General features: G+C 41.7%; 1 protein-coding gene across 3 annotated transcripts in view; it reads left to right on the top strand.

The window, feature by feature from the left end:
* Positions 1-21,784, top strand: part of gnao1a (guanine nucleotide binding protein (G protein), alpha activating activity polypeptide O, a) — a 145,654-nt gene that overhangs the window by 108,337 nt on the left and 15,533 nt on the right. For all 3 annotated transcript variants that reach the window (XM_036954480.2, XM_036954495.2, XM_036954484.2), the window contains exons 4-5: positions 9,873-10,033; positions 19,931-20,059. In XM_036954480.2, the coding sequence (XP_036810375.1) occupies positions 9,873-10,033; positions 19,931-20,059 (290 nt within the window). The remainder of the gene's footprint in view (positions 1-9,872; positions 10,034-19,930; positions 20,060-21,784) is intronic.

Genomic DNA, 21,784 nt, shown 5'->3' with positions numbered 1-21,784 from the left:
CCTTACGGCTATTCTTCAACATAAATGCGTAAAAAGACGTCACAATGCTGTAGACACCTTGGGGAATACGTAGAAAGCATAAGCTCATTCGTAGCCCCTTCACAACCATACAGTGCCTTGCGAAAGTATTCGGCCCCCTTGAACTTTGCGACCTTTTGCCAGATTTCAGGCTTCAAACATAAAGATATAAAACTGTATTTTTTTGTGAAGAATCAACAACAAGTGGGACACAATCATGAAGTGGAACGACATTTATTGGATATTTCAAACTTTTTTAACAAATCAAAAACTGAAAAATTGGGTGTGCAAAATTATTCAGCCCCCTTAAGTTAATACTTTGTAGCGCCACCTTTTGCTGCGATTACAGCTGTAAGTCGCTTGGGGTATGTCTCTATCAGTTTTGCACATCGAGAGACTGACATTTTTTCCCATTCCTCCTTGCAAAACAGCTCGAGCTCAGTGAGGTTGGATGGAGAGCATTTGTGAACAGCAGTTTTCAGTTCTTTCCACAGATTCTCGATTGGATTCAGGTCTGGACTTTGACTTGGCCATTCTAACACCTGGATATGTTTATTTTTTAACCATTCCATTGTAGATTTTGCTTTATGTATTGGATCATTGTCTTGTTGGAAGACAAATCTCTGTGCCAGTCTCAGGTCTTTTGCAGACTCCATCAGGTTTTCTTCCAGAATGGTCCTGTATTTGGCTCCATCCATCTTCCCATCAATTTGAACCATCTTCCCTGTCCCTGCTGAAGAAAAGCAGGCCCAAACCATGATGCTGCCACCACCATGTTTGACAGTGGGGATGGTGTGTTCAGGGTGAAGGGCTGTGTTGCTTTTACGCCAAACATAACATTTTGCATTGTTGCCAAAAAGTTTCATCTAACCAGAGCACCTTCTTCCACATGTTTGGTGTGTCTCCCAGGTGGCTTGTGGCAAACTTTAAACGACACTTTTTATGGATATCTTTAAGAAATTGCTTTTTTCTTGCCACTCTTCCATAAAGGCCAGATTTGTGCAATATACGACTGATTGTTGTCCTATGGACAGAGTCTCCCACCTCAGCTGTAGATCTCTGCAGTTCATCCAGAGTGATCATGGGCCTCTTGGCTGCATCTCTGATCAGTCTTCTCCTTGTATGAGCTGAAAGTTTAGAGGGACGGCCAGGTCTTGGTAGATTTGCAGTGGTCTGATACTCCTTCCATTTCAATATTATCGCTTGCACAGTGCTCCTTGGGATGTCTAAAGCTTGGGAAATCTTTTTGTATCCAAATCCGGCTTTAAACTTCTTCACAACAGTATCTCAGACCTGCCTGGTGTGTTCCTTGTTCTTCATGATGCTCTCTGAGCTTTTAACGGACCTCTGAGACTATCACAGTGCAGGTGCATTTATACGGAGACTTGGTTACACACAGGTGGATTGTATTTATCATCATTAGTCATTTAGGTCAACATTGGATCATTCAGAGATCCTCACTGAACTTCTGGAGAGAGTTTGCTGCACTGAAAGTAAAGGGGCTGAATAATTTTGCACGCCCAATTTTTCAGTTTTTGATTTGTTAAAAAAGTTTGAAATATCCAATAAATGTCGTTCCACTTCATGATTGTGTCCCACTTGTTGTTGATTCTTCACAAAAAAATACAGTTTTATATCTTTATGTTTGAAGCCTGAAATGTGGCAAAAGGTTGCAAAGTTCAAGGGGGCCGAATACTTTCGCAAGGCACTGTATAAGGAGTCATTGGCATACAGCGCTTTCAAAATATGGGGCACTTCCTGATTGGATTTTTATCTGGGTTTCGCCTATAACATCAGTTCTGTTGCACTCACAGACAATATCTTTGCAGTTTTGGAAACGTTAGAGTGTTTTCTATCCAAAGCTGTCAATTATATGCATAGTCGAGCATCTTGTCGTGACAAAATATCCCGTTTAAAACGGGAACGTTTTTTATCCAAAAATGAAATACCGCCCCCAGAGTTCCAAGAGGTTATTAAACAGCTTAGACAATTTCAGAAAATGATGTCATGGCTTTAGAAGTTTCTGACAGGCTAATTGACATCATTTGAGTCAATTGGAGTTGTACCTGTGGATGTATTTCAAGGCCTACCTTCAAACTCAGTGCCTCTTTGCTTGACATCATGGGAAAATCGAAAGAAATCAGCCAAGAACTCAGAAAAAAAATTGTAGACCACAAGTCTGGTTCATCCTTGGGAGCAATTTCCAAACGCCTGAAGGTACCACGTTCATCTGTACAAACAATAGTACACAAGTATAAACACCATGGAACGATGCAGCAGTCATACCGCTGAGGAAGGAGATGCGTTCTGTCTCCTAGAGATAAACGTACTTTGGTGCAAAAAGTGCAAATCAATCCCAGAACAACAGCAAAGGACCTTGTGAAGATGCTGGAGGAAACAGGTACAAAAGTTTCTATATGCACAGTAAAACGAGTCCTATATCGACATAACCTGAAAGGCCACTCAGCAAGGAAGAAGCCACTGCTCCAAAACAGCCATAAAAAAAAGCCAGACTACGGTTTGCAACTGCACATGGGGACAAATATCGTATTTTTTGGAGAAATGTCCTCTTGTCTGATGAAACAAAAATAAAACTGTTTGACCATTGTTATGTTTAGAGGAAAAGGGGGGAGGCTTGCAAGCTGAAGAACACCATCCCAACCGTGAAGCACGAGGGTGGCTGCATCATGTTGTGGGGTTGCTTTGCTGCAGGAGGGGCTGGTGCACTTCACAAAACAGATGGCATCATGAGGGGGGAAATTATGTGGATATATTGAAGCAACATCTCAAGACATCAGTCAGGAAGGTAAAGCTTGTTCGCAAATGGGTCTTCCAAATGGACAATGACCCCAAGCATACTTCCAAAGTTGTGGCAAAATGTCTTGAGGACAACAAAGTCAAGGTATTGGAGTGGCCATCACAAAGCCCTGACCTCAATCCCACAGAAAATGTGTGGGCAAAACTGATAAAGCGTGTGTGAGCAAGGAGGCCTACAAACCCGACTCAGTTACACAAGCTCTGTCAGGAGGAATGGGGCAAAATTCACCCAACTTATTGTGGGAAGCTTGTGGAAGGTTACCCAAAACATTTGACCAAAGTTAAACAATTTTAAGGCAACGCTACCAAATACTAATTGACTGTATGTAAACTTCTGACCCACTGGGAATGTGATGAAAGAAATAAAGGCTGAAAGAAATAATTCTCTCTACTATTATTCTGACATTTAACATTCTTAAAATAAAGTGGTGATGCTAACTGGTGATTCTAATTTTTGCTCTGATTAAAAGTCAGGAATTGTAAAAAACTGAGTTTAAATGTATTGGCTAAGGTGTATGTAAACTTATGACTTCAACTGTAACTCTGGGTCATCCTTTCCTGTGGCTGTCCTCATGAGAGACAGTTTCATCATAGCGCTTGATGGTTTTTGCGACTGCACTTGAAGAAACTTTCAAATCTCGTGAAATGTTCCAGATTGACTGACCTTCATGACTTAAAGTAATGATGGACTGTAATTTCTCTTTGCTTATTTGAGCTGTTCTTGTCATAATATGGACCAAATAGGGCTATCTTCTGTATACCACCCCCTACCTTGTCACAACACAACTGATTGGCTTAAACACATTAAAGGCACAGTCAACTTAGTGTATGTAAACTTCTGACCCAATGAAATTGTGATACAGTGAATTATAAGTTAAATAATCTGTCTGTAAACAATTGTTGGAGCAGATGTCCTAACCGACTTGCCAAAACTATAGTTTGTTAACAAGGAATTTGTGGAGTGGTTGTAAAACAAGTTTTAATGACTCCAACCTTTGTATGTAAACTTCTGACTTCAACTGTATCTCTGTTGCAGAGGATAAGGTCATTAGAGTTACCAGACTCAGAAATTGCAGCCCAAATAAATGCTGCACAGAGTTCAACTGTTTTTATTAGTATTTTTTTTATTGAACCTTTATTTAACTAGGCAAGCCAGTTAAGAACAAATTCATATTTACATTGACAGCCTACCCCAGCCAAACCCTAACCCTGATGACACTGGGACAATTGTGCACTGCCCTATGGGACTCCCAGTCTCGGCCGATACAGCCTGGAATCGAGGCAGGGTCTGTAGTGATGCCTCTAGCACTGAGATGCAGTGCCTTAGACCGCTGCGCCACTCAGGACCCCCCCCCCCCCCCCTGTTCAGAGGAGACGACGTAAATCAAGCATTCATGGTCGAATTGCTGCAAAGAAACCACTACTAAAGGACACCAATAAGAAGAAGAGACTTGCTTGGGCCAAGAAACACGAGCAATGGACATTAGACCGGTGGAAATCTATCCTTTGGTCTGATGAGTCCAAATTTGAGATTTTTGGTTCCAAATGCTGTGTCTTTGTGAGAAAAGGAGTAGGTGAACAAATGATCTCTGCATGTGTGGTTTCCACCGTGAAGCATGGAGGAGGAGGTGTGATGCTGTGGGGGTGCTTTGCTCGTGACACTATCATGGATTCATTTAGAATTCAAGGCACAATTGACCAGTATGACTACCACATCATTCTGCAGCGATACGCCATCCCATCTGGTTTGCGCTTAGTCCCATTTATAATTTGTTTTTCAACAGGACAATGACCCAAATCACACCTCCAGGCTGTGTAAGGGCTATTTGACAAAGAAGGAGGGTGCTGGAGTGGTGCATCAGACGACCTGGCCTCAGCAATCACCTGACCTCAACCCAATTGAGATGGTTTGGGATGAGTTGGACCGTAGAATGAAGGAAAAGCAGCCAACAAGTGTTCAGCATATGTAGGAACTCCTTCAAGACTGTTGGAAAAGCATTCCCCTTGAAGCTGGTTGAGAGAATGCCAAGAGTTTGCAAAGCTGTCATCAAGGCAAAGGGAGGCTACTTTGAATAATCTAAAATATAACACTTTTTTGATTACTACATGATTCAAAATGTGTTATTTCATAGTGTTGATGTCTTCACTATATTGAAAACTTCCACCTTGCATTGGCCATTCCATTCAAAATGTTCTGGACAAGTTACTGCCTGTGGGCCTACAGCACATAAACAGTATGTGTCCATTTTTATTGTAAGATGGTTAGCCGTCCAATATCATGAGAACATTTGAGTCGCACAAAACAGTTTTCTAGTGTTCAACCGCCATATTATGCTTGACTGCTGGACAATAAAGGCCTGATAAAATGTGTGGCCTTCTCTAAGGGCCAGTAGTGAGAGATGACACAGGGATGTGGCCCTAAGCTGCCTTTTGAACAGTTGAATGGATGTGGAGTGTGGAGGCAATCTGAGTCAGAGGCAGTGGGTGTCAGTTGGAGATAAATGCCCTTTTGAGTTTATATCAGTCAGGGGTCAGTGGAGATCGTTCCTATCAGGCCGTGCGTGGATTTGTTTTTGTTTTGACTGTTGAAACCGTCTATAGTGGAGGAGGTGTGGCCTACAGGGCTCCATCCAACTGAGTTCACAGGGCCTGTACTTAAAGGTTAGGCTTACTAGGAGACAGAGAGCCTTTTTTACATTCAGCGTCACTACGTCAAGGGAAATATAGTATTCTTTCTAACAAAGACGTATATGTTTTAAGATGTTGTGTATTCCTGGAAACAATCAGATTTCTTGTAAACATAACTGTTTTGAAAACATAGCTTGTCGAAAAAAGTTGTCTCTTGGTACAACTTAACCCGGGAATGGGGTAATTTGAGCATCGGGACAAGGTCAGTTGAGCTGCATTGGGATAAGCGGGTGATAGTGTCCTGTGACAGTGGGTGATGGTGCTGGTAGGTCAAAGTTTAATTCATGGAATGGGGGTGTGGTATATTGTATATCTTAAATGTATGCCTACATTCAAATATAGATCTTGCTGTTCAATATCACTTACCCTTCCATTTCTTGACCAGTTGTATGGGTAAGGGATGTTGTTTCGATGTGCCAATTTCTCTACATTTGAGGCAACCTAGGGGGTTGAAAATGGTCCTGTGATTCTTGATATGTTTATCAAGCTCAGACTCCATGTCATCAGATAAGACCTTATGTTCCTGCTCTGTCATAGCCTCGTTTCACACAGCTACATGTTTTTCTTTTTTGTCAATGTACCTCTTCAGTGTCATTCAGTCTATTTTATTTAGCCCTTGCTGCTGCTCAAATGGACATCTCTCTTTTCTTACTTCCTTGGCTGTTCTCGCAAGAACCTGAAGGGGGGTAACCTGAAGGGGGGTTAGCCCCGGCTTGTTTTACGTCTGTATACACTGGACATGATGTCTGCCTGTAACAATACAAATGCACTACGATGTGTATTATGCATAGAACTGACTAAATGTAGTCATTTGTATGAGGCATGGTAGACATTGGCTCAACTTACCGCATGGCAAACATGTTGACTACTTTTGTCCACACAGCTACAAGGATGCACTTTCCTGCTACACTCTTAGAAAAAAAGGTACTATCTAGAACTTTAAAAAGTTTTTCGTCTTTCCTATAGGATAACCCTTTGAAGAACCTTTTTGGTTCCAGGTAGAACCCTTTGAAGAACCTTGTTTGGTTCCAGGTAGAACCCTTTTGGTTCCAGGTAGAACCATTTTGAGTTCCATGTGGAACCCTTTACACAAAGAGTTCTACATGAAACATAAACGAGTTCTACCTGGAACCAGAAAGGGTTTTCCTATGGGCACCGCAAAAGAACCCATATAACCCACAGAAAGGGTTCTCCTTTTGGAGCCCTTTTTTCTAAGATTTAGGACCTCTTTGGCGCTTATAGAGACCCCAAATGATGTATCTACTTTGGTTTAGATACGAGCATCATGAAACCTGTAACACAATACATTCATTTGACTTGGTAAAAATCAGTGTTTTGGACCTAACTTGCTTACCACTTTTTCCATGTGGTTTCTTCACAGACTCCATGAAAATATGACATCTTCATAAATAATTGGTCACATGGTTACTTTTGTATATGGTTTCCTAGAAACATGGGGTGGCTCAACTAACCATTTGACTCAACTTACCACACTCTTCCCTAGTATGGAAATACAGGTGGTAATATTACAGCTGGAGCTTCTTGGTTTCCTTATCTCAGTTTATCTCCCACTGAGATGTATTTTAGTGTGTCAGACCTTAATGGTGATAGCAGTTTCTGTCACTTCTCCTGTGCTGGGTTCCAGATGTCCCCAGGCTTTTCGTGTTGATGTGAACACAGCAGTCTCTCTCTCTCCCACCAGGGAAAATACTGTATGGCTGGAGAGAATCTCCTGAGATACCAAATTGGCAATTCCAACCTGATTCTCATTTTCTCTCTCTCCCCTTATCAAAGCTATTCTCTATTTCTCACGCTTGTTTTTGTGCTGATTTGGGTTGAAGTGTTCCTCCCTCTCCTTGCTCAGTTGGCTGGTCTAGCCTCTTTCCCCAGGTTAGGACTGCAGAGTGAGTCTGACCTAAAATGCTGGGCTTTGTCACAGCTAAGCTGCCCAGCTCTCCTGCTAAAAGGAACAAAACGCTCTTTTCAGGACCTTGGCTGCAGACACTGCATGGCTTTGTGTTAGTGTAACTTTGGACCAATGCTACATAAAGAAGTGAGAATGACATCAGGGCAATTATGTAAGGAAGGGAAGTGTTGAGCAAGTGAGGAGATTAGAGGAAGGGAGAAAGCACTGTTTTATTTTTTTGCATGCCTCATCCTGTCCACCATTATAGAGGAGATTGCAGGTACAGTGGGGCAAAAAAGTATTTAGTCAGTCACCAATTGTGCAAGTTCTCCCACTTAAAAATATGAGAGAGTCCTGTAATTTTCATCATAGGTACACTTCAACTATGACAGACAAAATTAGAGAAAAAAAATCCAGAAAATCACATTGTAGGATTTTTAATGAATTTATTTGCAAATTATGGTGGAAAATAAGTATTTGGTCAATAACAAAAGTTTATCTCAATACTTTGTTATATACCCTTTGTTGGCAATGACAGAGGTCAAACGTTTTCTGTAAGTCTTCACAAGGTTTTCACACACTGTTGCTGGTATTTTGGCCCATACCCTCCCCTCGTATGGTTCTGGGATTTTTGCTCACCGTACTTGTGATCATTTTGACCCCACGGGGTGAGATCTTGCGTGGAGCCCCAGATCGAGGGAGATTATCAATGGTCTTGTATGTCTTACATATCCTAATAATTTCTCCCACAGTTGATTTCTTCAAACCAAGCTGCTTACCTATTGCAGATTCAGTCTTCCCAGCCTGGTGCAGGTCTACAATTTGGTTTCTGGTGTCCTTTGACAGCTCTTTGGTCTTGGCCATAGTGGAGTTTGGAGTGTGACTGTTTGAGGTTGTGGACAGGTGTCTTTTATACTGATAACAAGTTCAAACAGGTGCCATTAATACAGGTAACGAGTGGAGGACAGAGGAGCCTCTTAAAGAAGAAGTTACAGGTCTGTGAGAGCCAGAAATCTTGCTTGTTTGTAGGTGACCAAATACTTATTTTCCACCATAATTTACAAATAAATTAATTAAAAATCCTCCAATGTGCTTTTCTGGATTTTTTTTCTTCTCATTTTATCTGTCATAGTTGAAGTGTACCTATGATGAAAATTACAGGCCTCTCATCTTTTTAAGTGGGAGAACTTGCACAATTGGTGGCTGACTAAATACTTTTTTTTGCCCCACTGTAGGTGTGTGTGTGAGCAGACCAATGTGTATCCGGTGTGTAGATCATTATCAATGATTCTGGGTATTGATCAGCTTCAGAGCAGCAGCAGCAGCTGGTGAAACATAGAGGCTGAGGAGTTTTTTTTCCCCTTCTTAGTGACGCCCATGACCTTTACTCTGTTGGTAACTAGGGACCTGATTGGTGCTGTGAGTGACAAACAGGCAGCAGCTGCTGTGTCAAAGCTGTAGCATGTCCCAGCACATACTAGAGCCTGTCAATCAAACTCTGGTGGGTGTCAACTGCACATGGTCATTCAGAGAGGGCACATGGGTCAATGACTCCCTACACTACTATGTTATCACGCTCCAATACTCAGGGTGGGTTGGTGGGTGGTTGTTCCATTTCAATATGGACTAGGAGCGGAGCCCACAGGATGTGGGTGGGATTAGCAGCTGCAGAGATGAGAGGCAGAGTAGTGGTCCATAAACACACACACACACACAGGACGCCCAGCCTGTAATTGAGTCACTGTTGCATAACTTTCTGGCCAGGCAGTGGGGAGTCGGTAATAAGGGATGAAACACTTTCCCAGACCCAGTGCTCAGTTCGGGACATTGTGATTCGTGACTAGTTTTTGGGGTTATGCGGGGAAGGCAGGATCACTCCTTCCAGGATGCGCCTCTCCTGTAACCTTTGCATTTGTAGACACTAGTGGAATGAAAAACAGTTATTTAGATTTAGATATCTCTACCCTTACAAAAAAATATTGCAGTTTTGTAACTGCAGTAACTGCAGTCGGCTGTGGTGTTTTGGACTCAGTAATTGCAGAATAACTGCAGTGTACTGCAGTGAAACTGCAATTTTAGTGCACTGTAACTGCAGTTACACTGCACAATTACTGCAGTAAAAAAAAAATATTTTGGACGCAATATTTGCAGTGTTCTACAGTTATACTGCACTCTAACTGCAATTGTTTTTCGTACGGGTATTTTCTAATTACGCTATAATTTTAGAAGTATTATCTTTGCACAATAAATACCTCTCTGATTGTATTGTGATATGGATACTTAATGTGAGTGCTATATCTGTTCCTTTCTACAGGCTGATGTTTTCCTCTCTACAGGCTTGTGTGTATTGGGTGGCAGGTAGCCTAGTGGTTAAGAGTGTTGGGAAATGTACTGTATTAAAGATGCTATGTATAATGTACCTGTTGTTCCTCTCCCTCCTCAGGCTGATGCTAAGATGGTGTGTGACGTGGTGAGTCGTATGGAGGACACTGAGCCCTACTCTCCTGAGCTACTGGGGGCTATGATCCGCCTGTGGTCTGACTCCGGCATCCAGGAGTGCTTCAGCCGCGCCCGAGAATACCAGCTCAATGACTCTGCCCAATAGTGAGTACTACTTTACCTCTACTGCCCCCCCAAAGGAGGACCTAGTGCTGCAGGATCAATACAACTCTCATTACTCTGCTCCAATCGATGAAAGTGTTTATGGATCACACATACATAAATGTCATCCACTTACTACATTAATTGATGTCCATGTGACATTAGTCATATACAACAAATATGAAGCAACTATTTTGTGTTTTGTAGACAAAGTAGTTTGAGGCCCAAAGTGAATTGGTAAATTCCTGTGCTAGGTTGTAAATCAATTGGTATCAAACACACACTACCGATCAAAAGTTTTAGAACACTTACTCATTTTAGGGTTTTTCTTTATTTTTTACTAATTTCTACATTGTAGAATCATAGTGAATATATCAAAACTATGAAATAACACATGGAATCATGTAGTTACCAAAAAAGTGTTAAACAAATAAAAATACATTTTATATTTGAGATTCTTCAAATAGCCACCTTTTGCCTTGATGACAGCTTTGCACAAGCTTTGCACACTCTTGGCATTCTCTCAACCAGAATCATGAGGTCGTCACCTGGAATGCATTTCAATGAACAGGTGTACTTTCTTAAAAGTTCATTTGTGGAATGTATTTCCTCCTTAATGTGTTTGAGCCAATCAGTTGTGTTGTGACAAGGTAGGGGGCTATACAGAAGATAGCCCTATTTGGTAAAAGACAGAGTCCATATTATGGCAAGAACAGCTCAAATAAGCAAAGAGAAATGACAGTCCATCATTACTTTAAGACATGAAGGTCAGTCAATAGGAAAAATGTCAAGAACATTGAAAGTTTCTTCAAGTGCAGTCGCAAAAACCATCAAGCGCTATGATGAAACTGGCTCTCATGAGGACAGCCACAGGAATGTTCAGAAGTTCTTTAGAGTTACCAGCCTCCAAAATTGCATCCCACAGAGTTCAATTAGCAGACACATCTCAACATCAACTGTTCAGAGGAGATTATGTGAATCAGGCCTTCATGGTCGAATTGCTGCACCTGCAAAAACTATTACTCTGATGTGCGAGTGCCTTTTTGAATTGCTGCAAAGAAACCACTACTAAAGGACACCAATAATAAGAAGAGACTTGCGAGCAATGGACATTAGACTGGTGGAAATTTGGAGTCCAAATTTGTGATTTCTTATTCCAACCGCTGTCTTTGTGAGACACGGTGTGGGAGAAAAGATGATCTCTGCATGTGTATTTCCCACCGTCAAGCATGGAGGAGGAGGTGTTATGGTGTGGGGGTGCTTTGCTGGTGTCACTCTGAAATATTTAGAATTAATCGGCACACTTAACCAGCATGGCTACCACAGCATTTTGCAGCGATACACCATCCCATCTGGTTTGGACTTAGTCCCACTATCATTTATTTTTCAACAGGACAATGACCCAACACACCTCCAGGTTGTGTAAGGGCTATTTTACCAAGAAGGAAAGTGATGGAGTGCTGCATCAGATGACCTGGCCTCCACCAAATTGAGAGGGTTTGGGATGAGTCGGACCTCCGAGTGAAGGAAAAGCAGCCAACAAGTGCTCAGCATATGTTTGAACTCATTCAAGGCTGTTGGAAAAGCATTCTCTCAACCAGGTGAAGCTGGTTGAGAGAATGCCAAGAGTGTACAAAGCTGTCATCAATGCAAAGGATGGCTATTTTAAGAGTCTCAAATATAAAGTATATTTTGAATTGTTTAACACATTTTTGGTTACTACATTATTCCATATGTGTTATTTCATAGTTGTGATGTCTTCACTATCATTCTAGTATTTAGAAAATAGTTTTAAAAAAAATAAAGAGAAACCCTTGAATGAGTAGGTGTTCTAAAACTTTTGACCTGTAGTGTATGTATGATCAGGGCCTAAAATTAATAACCGGCCCTCACCAAATGACAATGCGGGTAGATTTTGGCATTGGTGGGTAAGATGTCTATTTCACCAGCCATTTTGGCTGTTGGACAGGGCTCTACAGTGTGAGCATTTCCCTCGCATTTGTGAAGAAAAATGGTCAAGTATGATTACAGTTATAGCTAAATAAATGCTGCAGCAGCTGTTTTCAAAGTATTTCTGCCATTTTGTTCCTATAGCCTATCCCACCTCGAGCTTCAACACTGCCTGGCTGGGGACTGTGCGCACATGAACAACTAAGTGAAGGATTCATTTTTAAGAGTGCTGCGCACAGGCATAAAAGTCAGTCTATTTGGCTTGAAATGAATGTCTACTGAAGTGAGACTTTGTCCTTGTGTTTCTTGGCTATTTACATTGTTTTGTTCACAAGCTAGATTTTTTCTAAGTTTGAGTTTCAACCGCTAGGGAAGAGAAGACAATGCGGCTACTAGTCAGGGGCTGCAGTCCAAACTCAAAGTAGACAGCCCTTGGCCCTAAACCCTCATCCTTTGAATGACGTTTTACATCTGAGTGTTTGGAGAGGGAGAGATGTTTGGAGAGGCAACGTCCTTGGTGGAAATCTTGAAGTTGTGCTTAAAGACAATCAACCTATAGCTATTAATGTACCTAGCTAGCTAACAATTCTGTCAGTTAGCTACCCATAGCTGGCAAGCTAGTTTTATAGTTTGGTCATTTATTCCAATACATTTCAGAATTCCCAAAAACATGTTTATGAAGCTAACTACGTTTTATAGTCTCACTACGAGACTAAACCAATTTGCCAATGCTAAAATCGATGTCATTTTTATATATATTTTTTTAGCAAGCTAGCATCATGAATTGTTGGTCATATCAACCCCACAAGTGATCAAAGTTTTTCACTCGCTCCGTCAAGCTAAATTGAGGGCCGAGGGGGCAAGGTTTGTGAATTGGACCTCCACTTAAGATGGCAAACAAATTGCATCCGGTTTCGATGGGGATTCCCCAGAGGAAAAGTGGCTATTGTGAGGGCTGAGGGGATAAAAATAACATGTTTGGAATGCAGTCATGCTCTCAATCTCACAGGCACAAACATGACTTGAGTCACATTACCACGGTAACCATTAAAAGAGTAGGTGAACATTTTTGTCTCATCTGTGATATTTTGGTTAAAAAAATATTAAATTATATTAAATAATTCAAATTAAATAATATTAAAAAAATATTAAATTAAACAATGTACCACATTACTTCTTACTAGTAATAGATGTATTGTTTTTAGAAACATTACAAAGCATGCTCATCTGTTATTTTGTGTTTTGTTGGTGTGATTTTAGCAACAATCGCAAAACAATTGGGCTGGTTAAAAAATCTAAGTTGCTGGAAAGTAATCTGAAAGTAACTGAAAGTAATCCGATTACATTACTGAGTTTGGGTAATCCAAAAGTTATGTTATTGATTACAATTTTGGACAGAACTGTAAACGAATACTTTTAGAAAGTAACCTACCCAACCCTGAGGACTAGTGTGGAGAACAACAGAGTGTAGAGCAGCAGTGATACACTGTGACACTGTAGACTGGAGCAGGATAGAGAGAGAATGATTAAAGGACATAGCCAGTAGCGAGTTGCTCAGCTTCTCTGAGGTGGCTTAAGCCCATAGTATTGCATTCCTGAGAAAATTCATTTATATTAGTGTGTCCTGCGAAAGGTCACGAAACACATTTATTTCACATTTACATAGAACACAATTAATTGTGTTGTAAATGTCATAGCATTTAGGAATGATGTTTGATTACTGGTAGTCCAGGATTTCATTCAAGACGAATTCAGTTTTGTCCGGATCAGCGTTATAGAAACGTTGCATAACACTTTGAGGTGATAAGGATGGATATGTCTATCAATGTCTTTTGACATATGAAAGCAGCCCACATGATATGTAGAGTTAAGAGTCATGGTACTCAGAGCAGTCTCTCTCTCTCTCTCTCCCCTCTCTCTCTCAGTGGCCCTGGATATGACCTCAGTGATATATTATCAGTGTGTGGGTGCTCTTCATTTGTGACCCATTTAGTTTCAATGTGCACATTTATGACACTGGTAAAGTGTGTTCTCAGACAGTGCTCTTGTGAGGAGTATGTTTACCAAAAGCACCATTTTAAGATTTGTAGTCAAAGTACACATTGTTCTTCTCATCAATTGAAATAATATGTTGCTATATAAAGAATAAAAAATACAATTTAAAAAGCGTATATCATAGCTCCCAACTGGATCATACATTTCAGCCATTTTGTGCTACAGAGCTCACCACCCATCAGCATCGCAGAAGCAGTGCTGTGATTTACCACAAACTTTGCCAGAGGCCCATCAGATAAGTTGTTACCATGTGTGGCTCATCCCCACTCCCTCCCTATGTGGAAGGCCCCCCAACCCCAACAAACATGAGGGGTAGGAGGGGAAAACAGACTTCCTGCAATTATGCACAATGTTCCATGTGGCAGAGAGAAACGTGTTGTTTTATAGATTGTTATGCAATTTTTTGTTTTTTTGCCATGAGAATTTCCTGCTACTCTAAACATTTTGCTTTGAGGCTAAGAGAAACTGTTAGTTTTAAAGTAACTGTCCAGTGAAAATCGTACTTTTAAAAGTTAATTCTGTTAACTCATACCTAAATAATGTTGTTGACTCATCCTCCACTCGTATTTGTGGCCAAACTATAAATGGGAAAACACTTCAAAAACCCCCACCTCAAACTTGAATCTCAAACAGACCGTTAAAAAAATGCTGAGGAGGATGAGCTGAGCAATCATGGGTCTACTCGTATTAATCTTTTTAATGATCGGTCTACTCGCATTAATCTTTTTAATCATCTTTCTACTCGCATGAATCTTTTTAATGATCGGTTTACTCGCATTAATCTTTTTAATGATCGGTCTACTTGTATTCATCTTTTTAATCATCGTTATATGCCCACACCATTCTGTTGTTGGGGTATGCCCACACCATTCTGTTGTTGGGGTATGCCCACACCATTCTGTCGTTGGGGTATGCCCACACCATTCTGTTATTGGGGTATGCCCACACCATTCTGTTATTGGGGTATGCCCACACCATTCTGTTATTGGGGTGTGCCCACACCATTCTGTTGTTGGGGTATGCCCACACCTTTCTGTTATTGGGGTATGCCCACACCATTCTGTTGTTGGGGTATGCCCACACCTTTCTGTTATTGGGGTATGCCCACACCTTTCTGTTATTGGGGTATGCCCACACCATTCTGCTATTGGGGTATGCCCACACCATTCTGTTATTGGGGTGTGCCCACACCATTCTGTTGTTGGGGTATGCCCACACCTTTCTGTTATTGGGGTATGCCCACACCATTCTGTTATTGGGGTATGCCCACACCATTCTGTTATTGGGGTGTGCCCACACCATTCTGTTGTTGGGGTATGCCCACACCTTTCTGTTATTGGGGTATGCCCACACCTTTCTGTTATTGGGGTATGCCCACACCTTTCTGTTATTGGGGTATGCCCACACCATTCTGCTATTGGGGTATGCCCACACCATTCTGTTATTGGGGTATGCCCACACTATTCTGTTGTTGGGGTATGCCCACACCATTCTGTTGTTGGGGTATGCCCACACCATTCTATTGTTGGGGTATGCCCACACCATTCTGTTGTTGGGGTATGCCCACACCATTCTGTTGTTGGGGTATGCCCACACCATTCTGTTGTTGGGGTATGCCCACACCATTCTGTTGTTGGGGTATGCCCACACCATTCTGTTGTTGGGGTATGCCCACACCATTCTGTTGTTGGGGTATGCCCACACCATTCCAACACAGAAAAGCTGCTTTATAACATACTTCATTATAATTTTTTAGAAGGAAAATTATTTCACTCATATTGTAATTAGTTATAGATCATATTTCATAGGAATCTGGATAAACGGGACAGTTACTTTAAAGGTCGACTTTGGGCAAAAAACGCAAAATAAAGGCTTTAAAAATGTATAACTGATCAACGCATCATCATGCCAGATCATTTCATGCTTAAAAAAAATTCTGAATAAGATATTTGGCTACAGTAGTGTCATTTCTTACCGATCTCCACATTTCTTACCGATCTCCTGCAATTCTACACATTTTACCATTCCTTATCACGTGTTCATATGCTATCTGGGGGGCCTCAAACCAAAAAATGTATTAATAATATTTCACTCATATTGTCATTAATTCTAATATGAAGAGTTACTCATTTATTTTAAAGAAATTACTTGGGGAGACGAATCAACCTGTTCTGACATGTCCCCCCCCCATCCCTCGTGGCAATTTCGCCTATGCCAAGAATCTTCCAACTGGAATTTTGGGGAAACCAGAGAATTTATTGAAAGCTTCCATAATTTTACAACCCCAGGTATACCACAGGACACTTAGTTTTCTCTGTTTTCTCTGTTCTCCTCTTTCGGCCCTCTACTTTCTGAACTCTCTTTTTTTCTGTGAATCGCTCTCTTTAGCGCCACCTCTTTCCTTGCTATTTCCCTCCCATTGATCTCACCAACTCCTTTCTTTCCCGCCACATCAACCATCCCTGCTCCCCTCCCTCTCTCCTTTCCTCCTTCTCTCCTCCCTCTCCAACACCAGCCTGTGGAGTGATTGGAAGCAGCCGACAGCAGGCATGGTGCTGAGAGGTTTTGCCATGCAGAGCACTCAAGCTGGACAATGAGGAGGAGGGGAAAGGGGGAGAGAGAGAAGGGTGGAGGGTGTGTTTGGGGGGGAGTTACTGGCAGGGAGCCAGTAGTAAGGGACAGATGAGTCCCCCATACAAAAGAGAGCCCCCTCCTACGCACCCCACCTCTACACCATTTCAACAGACCCCAGATGACCCAGTCTTATCCTCCCAGCATAGATAGAACCTCATCACTATTCATATTGGTAGGGAAAGCATGACGCTTACAGCACCACTGGGTCTCAGAGCCACAGAACTGCTATATTACATCAGATACCAGACCTCAAATCCCTTGGGATTGTATTCATCGTGTTAGTTATTGGTGGACAATATGGATGTTAGTTTAATGAACTCCAGTAAATATTTCAAGTGAGGTTTGGCTGGAAGATAAGTCAGAAATCATATTTAATTCAGACCACGATGATATCCAGTTGGATAGAAATTTTAATTGTGTTATGGCAGAGGAGTAAACACACGTAGACACGTTCTGCTGTTTACTCCTCATTTGACTGTGCTCTTTCTGTTCCAAAGTAGACGGCAATGAAACTATGACACTATTGTATGAGACTAGACTGTACAAGTTACCACTCACAGTCCTTCATGGAAATCCCTCTTATATAGCCAGCTGAAATTTGCATTGGCAGTTTTTATTTGAGGATAAACAATACATCATAATGGGGAGAGAGGCAAACACAGATAGGAGGAATGGAAGGTAGAAAGGAGAGAGAGAGAGAACAAATCAGTGATGGACAAAGAGGGGAGAGACAGAGAGGGTGGCAGAGGAGAGTGTGCTACCTTGTAATATTTAAACAGTAAGGAGGAGCTGTAACCTATATTCTCATTATATCTTGTTTATGCTCTTTTGGTTTAGAAGAATAACTTATAGAGGGGAAATGTGCTTTTTGTTAGGGCTGGTTGATATGTTGTAAGAACTGATATTGTGGTATGAATAAGATGTGCATGAATCAAACATTAATTGACAGTAATGACTGTGTTCCCTGTTGTGTTGATGTCGCCCCCTGGATGCAGTGAGGTTTACTTCATCTCTCTGTGCAGGTGGGCTGGCCTGTTATGGCAGGGCAGGGTGAATCCGCTCTATGGAGAAGTTTCATCTGAATTTAAATGGCCATGTCAGTGTTAGCTTTGGACACACTTTGTAGAGATATGACATCTCATTCCACTTCCAGCAGTTGCATAATAGGTCTCCCCCACTGCTCTTCCTCTATCTCCCTGGCCTGCCTCCATCCTCTCTTTCTTTCTTTCTCCCTGTGTTATTTTCTCTGCCCCTCTCCTTATATTATGAACAGGGAAGCAGTACTATGGACACAGCCATAGGCACTACTGTTAATGAGCTGCATTAGTGCTGGGCAGCCTGCCACTCAAACAGAGAGCTTGGCAACGGATGCAGCACATTTACCACTGAACATCGGCTTGTGTTAGTCATTTATCAAACATTTCACGTGTACACACATTTAAAAGCATTCAGCAACATACCGTACTGCGGCTCCATGCAGTGTAGGGTTGTGTTGTGCAGTGGAAGTGCCCCCCTCATTGGGTCGTGTCACCAGGCCAGTGGCCAGGGTGGAATGTTAACACACTGCTGCCAAATATTGCAGCTTCCAAGCGAAGTCTCACAGATGAAGATCAACTGGACACAGATCAGTGAATGACACCATTACACATAAAACACAGATGAAGGGAGAGAAGATGTTTGGATGTAATATATGTGTGTGTCAGTTTAAGTGTCCTCTCTACCACATTACTGGGTGCTGACTGTTGGTTAGTCTTGGGTGTGATGAACCTCTACCATATTACTGGGTGCTGACTGTTGGTTAGTCTTGGGTGTGATGATCCTCTCTACCACATTACTGGGTGCTGACTGTTGGTTAGTCTTGGGTGTGATGAACCTCTACCACATTACTGGGTGCTGACTGTTGGTTAGTCTTGGGTGTGATGATCCTCTACCACATTACTGGGTGCTGACTGTTGGTTAGTGTTGGGTGTGATGATCCTCTACCACATTACTGGGTGCTGACTGTTGGTTAGTGTTGGGTGTGATGATCCTCTACCACATTACTGGGTGCTGACTGTTGGTTAGTCTTGGGTGTGATGAACCTCTACCACATTACTGGGTGCTGACTGTTGGTTAGTCTTGGGTGTGATGATCCTCTACCACATTACTGGGTGCTGACTGTGGGTTAGTCTTGGGTGTGATGAACCTCTACCACATTACTGGGTGCTGACTGTTGGTTAGTCTTGGGTGTGATGAACCTCTCTACCACATTACTGGGTGCTGACTGTTGGTTAGTCTTGGGTGTGATGAACCTCTATCACATTACTGGGTGCTGACTGTTGGTTAGTCTTGGGTGTGATGATCCTCTCTACCACATTACTGGGTGCTGACGGTTGGTTAGTCTTGGGTGTGATGATCCTCTCTACCACATTACTGGGTGCTGACTGTTGGTTAGTCTTGGGTGTGATGATCCTCTACCACATTACTGGGTGCTGACTGTTGGTTAGTCTTGGGTGTGATGATCCTCTACCACATTACTGGGTGCTGACTGTTGGTTAGTCTTGGGTGTGATGATCCTCTACCACATTACTGGGTGCTGACTGTTGGTTAGTCTTGGGTGTGATGAACCTCTCTACCACATTACTGGGTGCTGACTGTTGGTTAGTCTTGGGTGTGATGATCCTCTACCACATTACTGGGTGCTGACTGTTGGTTAGTCTTGGGTGTGATGATCCTCTCTACCACATTACTGGGTGCTGACTGTTGGTTAGTCTTGGGTGTGATGAATCTCTACCACATTACTGGGTGCTGACTGTTGGTTAGTCTTGGGTGTGATGAATGATCCTCTCCACACGGAGAGAGTTACAGCTTGTTTTTCCTGGTTGTCATCCTTGTCTATTTCCCCTTATATTGATCGTCACCACTCCTGCATGTGGAGCAGTAGATTTGCACCCAGTCCTAAGCAATCCCAGCTGCTCTAGCTGATGTTGTGCTATATTTTGAGCAATAGACCAGTCTTTGATATTTCCTGTCTAAAATGTCCATTATTGGCCTCGTAACTGGAGTGCACTGTTCCAGCCCTTCAAATTCCAATGTTGTCTAGTCCTCTGGGTTTTAGGCCAGACTACTATCTCTCCAATCACTGTTTTGAATCACTTAATTTAGTTCTGTGGTGCAATGAAAACCAGTGTGTACTTGACCCAGAATTACACAGAGGCCCTGTTTCAGTCCTTACAGTTTAGTCCAATGGATTGATCCTAACTGGCCTCTGTCTTTCCTCAGCTACCTAGACAGTTTAGACCGGATCGGTGCACCTGACTACCAGCCCACAGAGCAGGACATCCTCAGAACCCGAGTCAAGACCACTGGCATTGTAGAAACTCACTTCGTCTTCAAGAACCTGCACTTCAGGTAAGACATTGGCTCAGTGCTCCTCTTCCTCCTCAAATATCTCTCTACTCTAACTACTTAATGATTATTTTTTAATATATATTCCAACTGGTTATGCTGCATTTACGTTGACCTTTTCATGGAACCATGAAAGTCTATGAACCATAGTCTCAAAGACTAGACGTAACATAGTAAATGTACATCTGGGACACTAATTAGTATGATAGGTTACGTTTGGTATGGTTGCACAAGACAGATGGTCACTTAAGGCAAAGACAAAAGTAGGGTGGTTGGGTGGGCGTATAACACGAATGTCTAGCAACTTGAATCTCATCACGGGAAACTTTTGTAAGCTAATTAGCAACTTTTCAACTACTTACTACTTTTTAGCTACTTTGCAACTACTTAGCATGTTAGCTAACCCTTCCCTTAACCCTGACCTTAACCCTTTAACATAACTCCTAAATTTAACCTTAAACCTAGCCTAACGTTAGCCAGCTTGCAAACATTAGCCACTTAGCTAGAATTCACAACATATCATATGTTTTGCAAATTCATAACATTGTACATTTTGCAAATTCGGAAACATATTTTGCAAATTCGGAAACAAATAATATGAATTGTAATTCACAATATATCATACAAAATGGGTGATGGACATCCCCAAATGAATACATACCATACGAAACATAACATATCATACTTAGTGTCTCGGATTTACATACAGAATCATACGAAATGCTCTGAGACCTGGTTGTGTAAACGGTATTCTTCTGTAGCTAAAGTATGTGTGGTTAAATGGTGATTATGATGTGTCATACATGGATTGTACCCTAGATTCATTTTTTTTTTCATTATTGTACCATGGCAATTAACATTTTCTTTTTTAAAATGAATGAGCACTGGGATCAGCACAGAGCGCTGGGAAAAAAAGGAGCTGTGACTGAATCTACATTTCAATTATAATCTCTAGTTAATTATTCTAGAACTGCCAAACCTGAAGACATACTATTTAAGTTTAAATCATTAAGTATTACCTGGATATTTTGTGGTATTTAAAATGCACTGTAAAATCTAGTGCTACCAATTCATTATATTACTCATTCTTTTTTAACGTGGGATGTACATTGAAAAAGCGGGATGTGCAATTAAAATCCCCAATTCAGCTTGTTTTTTGACAAGGTAAAAATCTGTTGTTCTGCCCCTGAGCAAGGCAGTTAACCCACCCTTTCCCGGGCGCCGAAGACGTGATTGTCTATTAAGGCAGCCCCTCGCAGCTCTCTGATTCAGAGGTGTTGGGTTAAATGCAGAAGACACCTTTCAGTTGAATGCAATCAGTTGCACAACTAACTAGGTATTCCCCTTTCCTTTCCATTTAGCTTGGTTTAACATGATCATGTCAGTTGTTTTTCTATCACAAAACAGAGGGCTTGTATTTTTCCTCTGCTCCTCACACAGCGGCCTTCCTGCCTGCCTGCCTGCCTGCCTGAAGGGCCTGCTAGCACAAAGCAGCTCTTTGTTCATCTCCTTCTCTGACTCAGTCAGCTGATTGAGAACAAAAAATACATTATGAAAATAATGTGTTAAAGGTCCAATTCAGCCATTTTTATCTCTATTAAATCATTTCTGGGTAACAATTAAGTACCTTACTGTGATTGTTTTAAATTTCTCAAGCAATAATTTTGATTGGATTTCTAGGAGTGGTCTAAACTGAAAACTGAAAACTAGCTGTTATTGGCAGAGAGG

This window comes from Oncorhynchus mykiss, chromosome 2 (assembly GCF_057628025.1).
Source record: "Oncorhynchus mykiss isolate SJ-2025 chromosome 2, ASM5762802v1, whole genome shotgun sequence".
Lineage (NCBI taxonomy): Eukaryota > Metazoa > Chordata > Actinopteri > Salmoniformes > Salmonidae > Oncorhynchus > Oncorhynchus mykiss.
The sequence above is the reverse complement of the archived record's forward strand: the minus strand, read 5'-3'. Positions and strand labels throughout refer to the sequence as shown.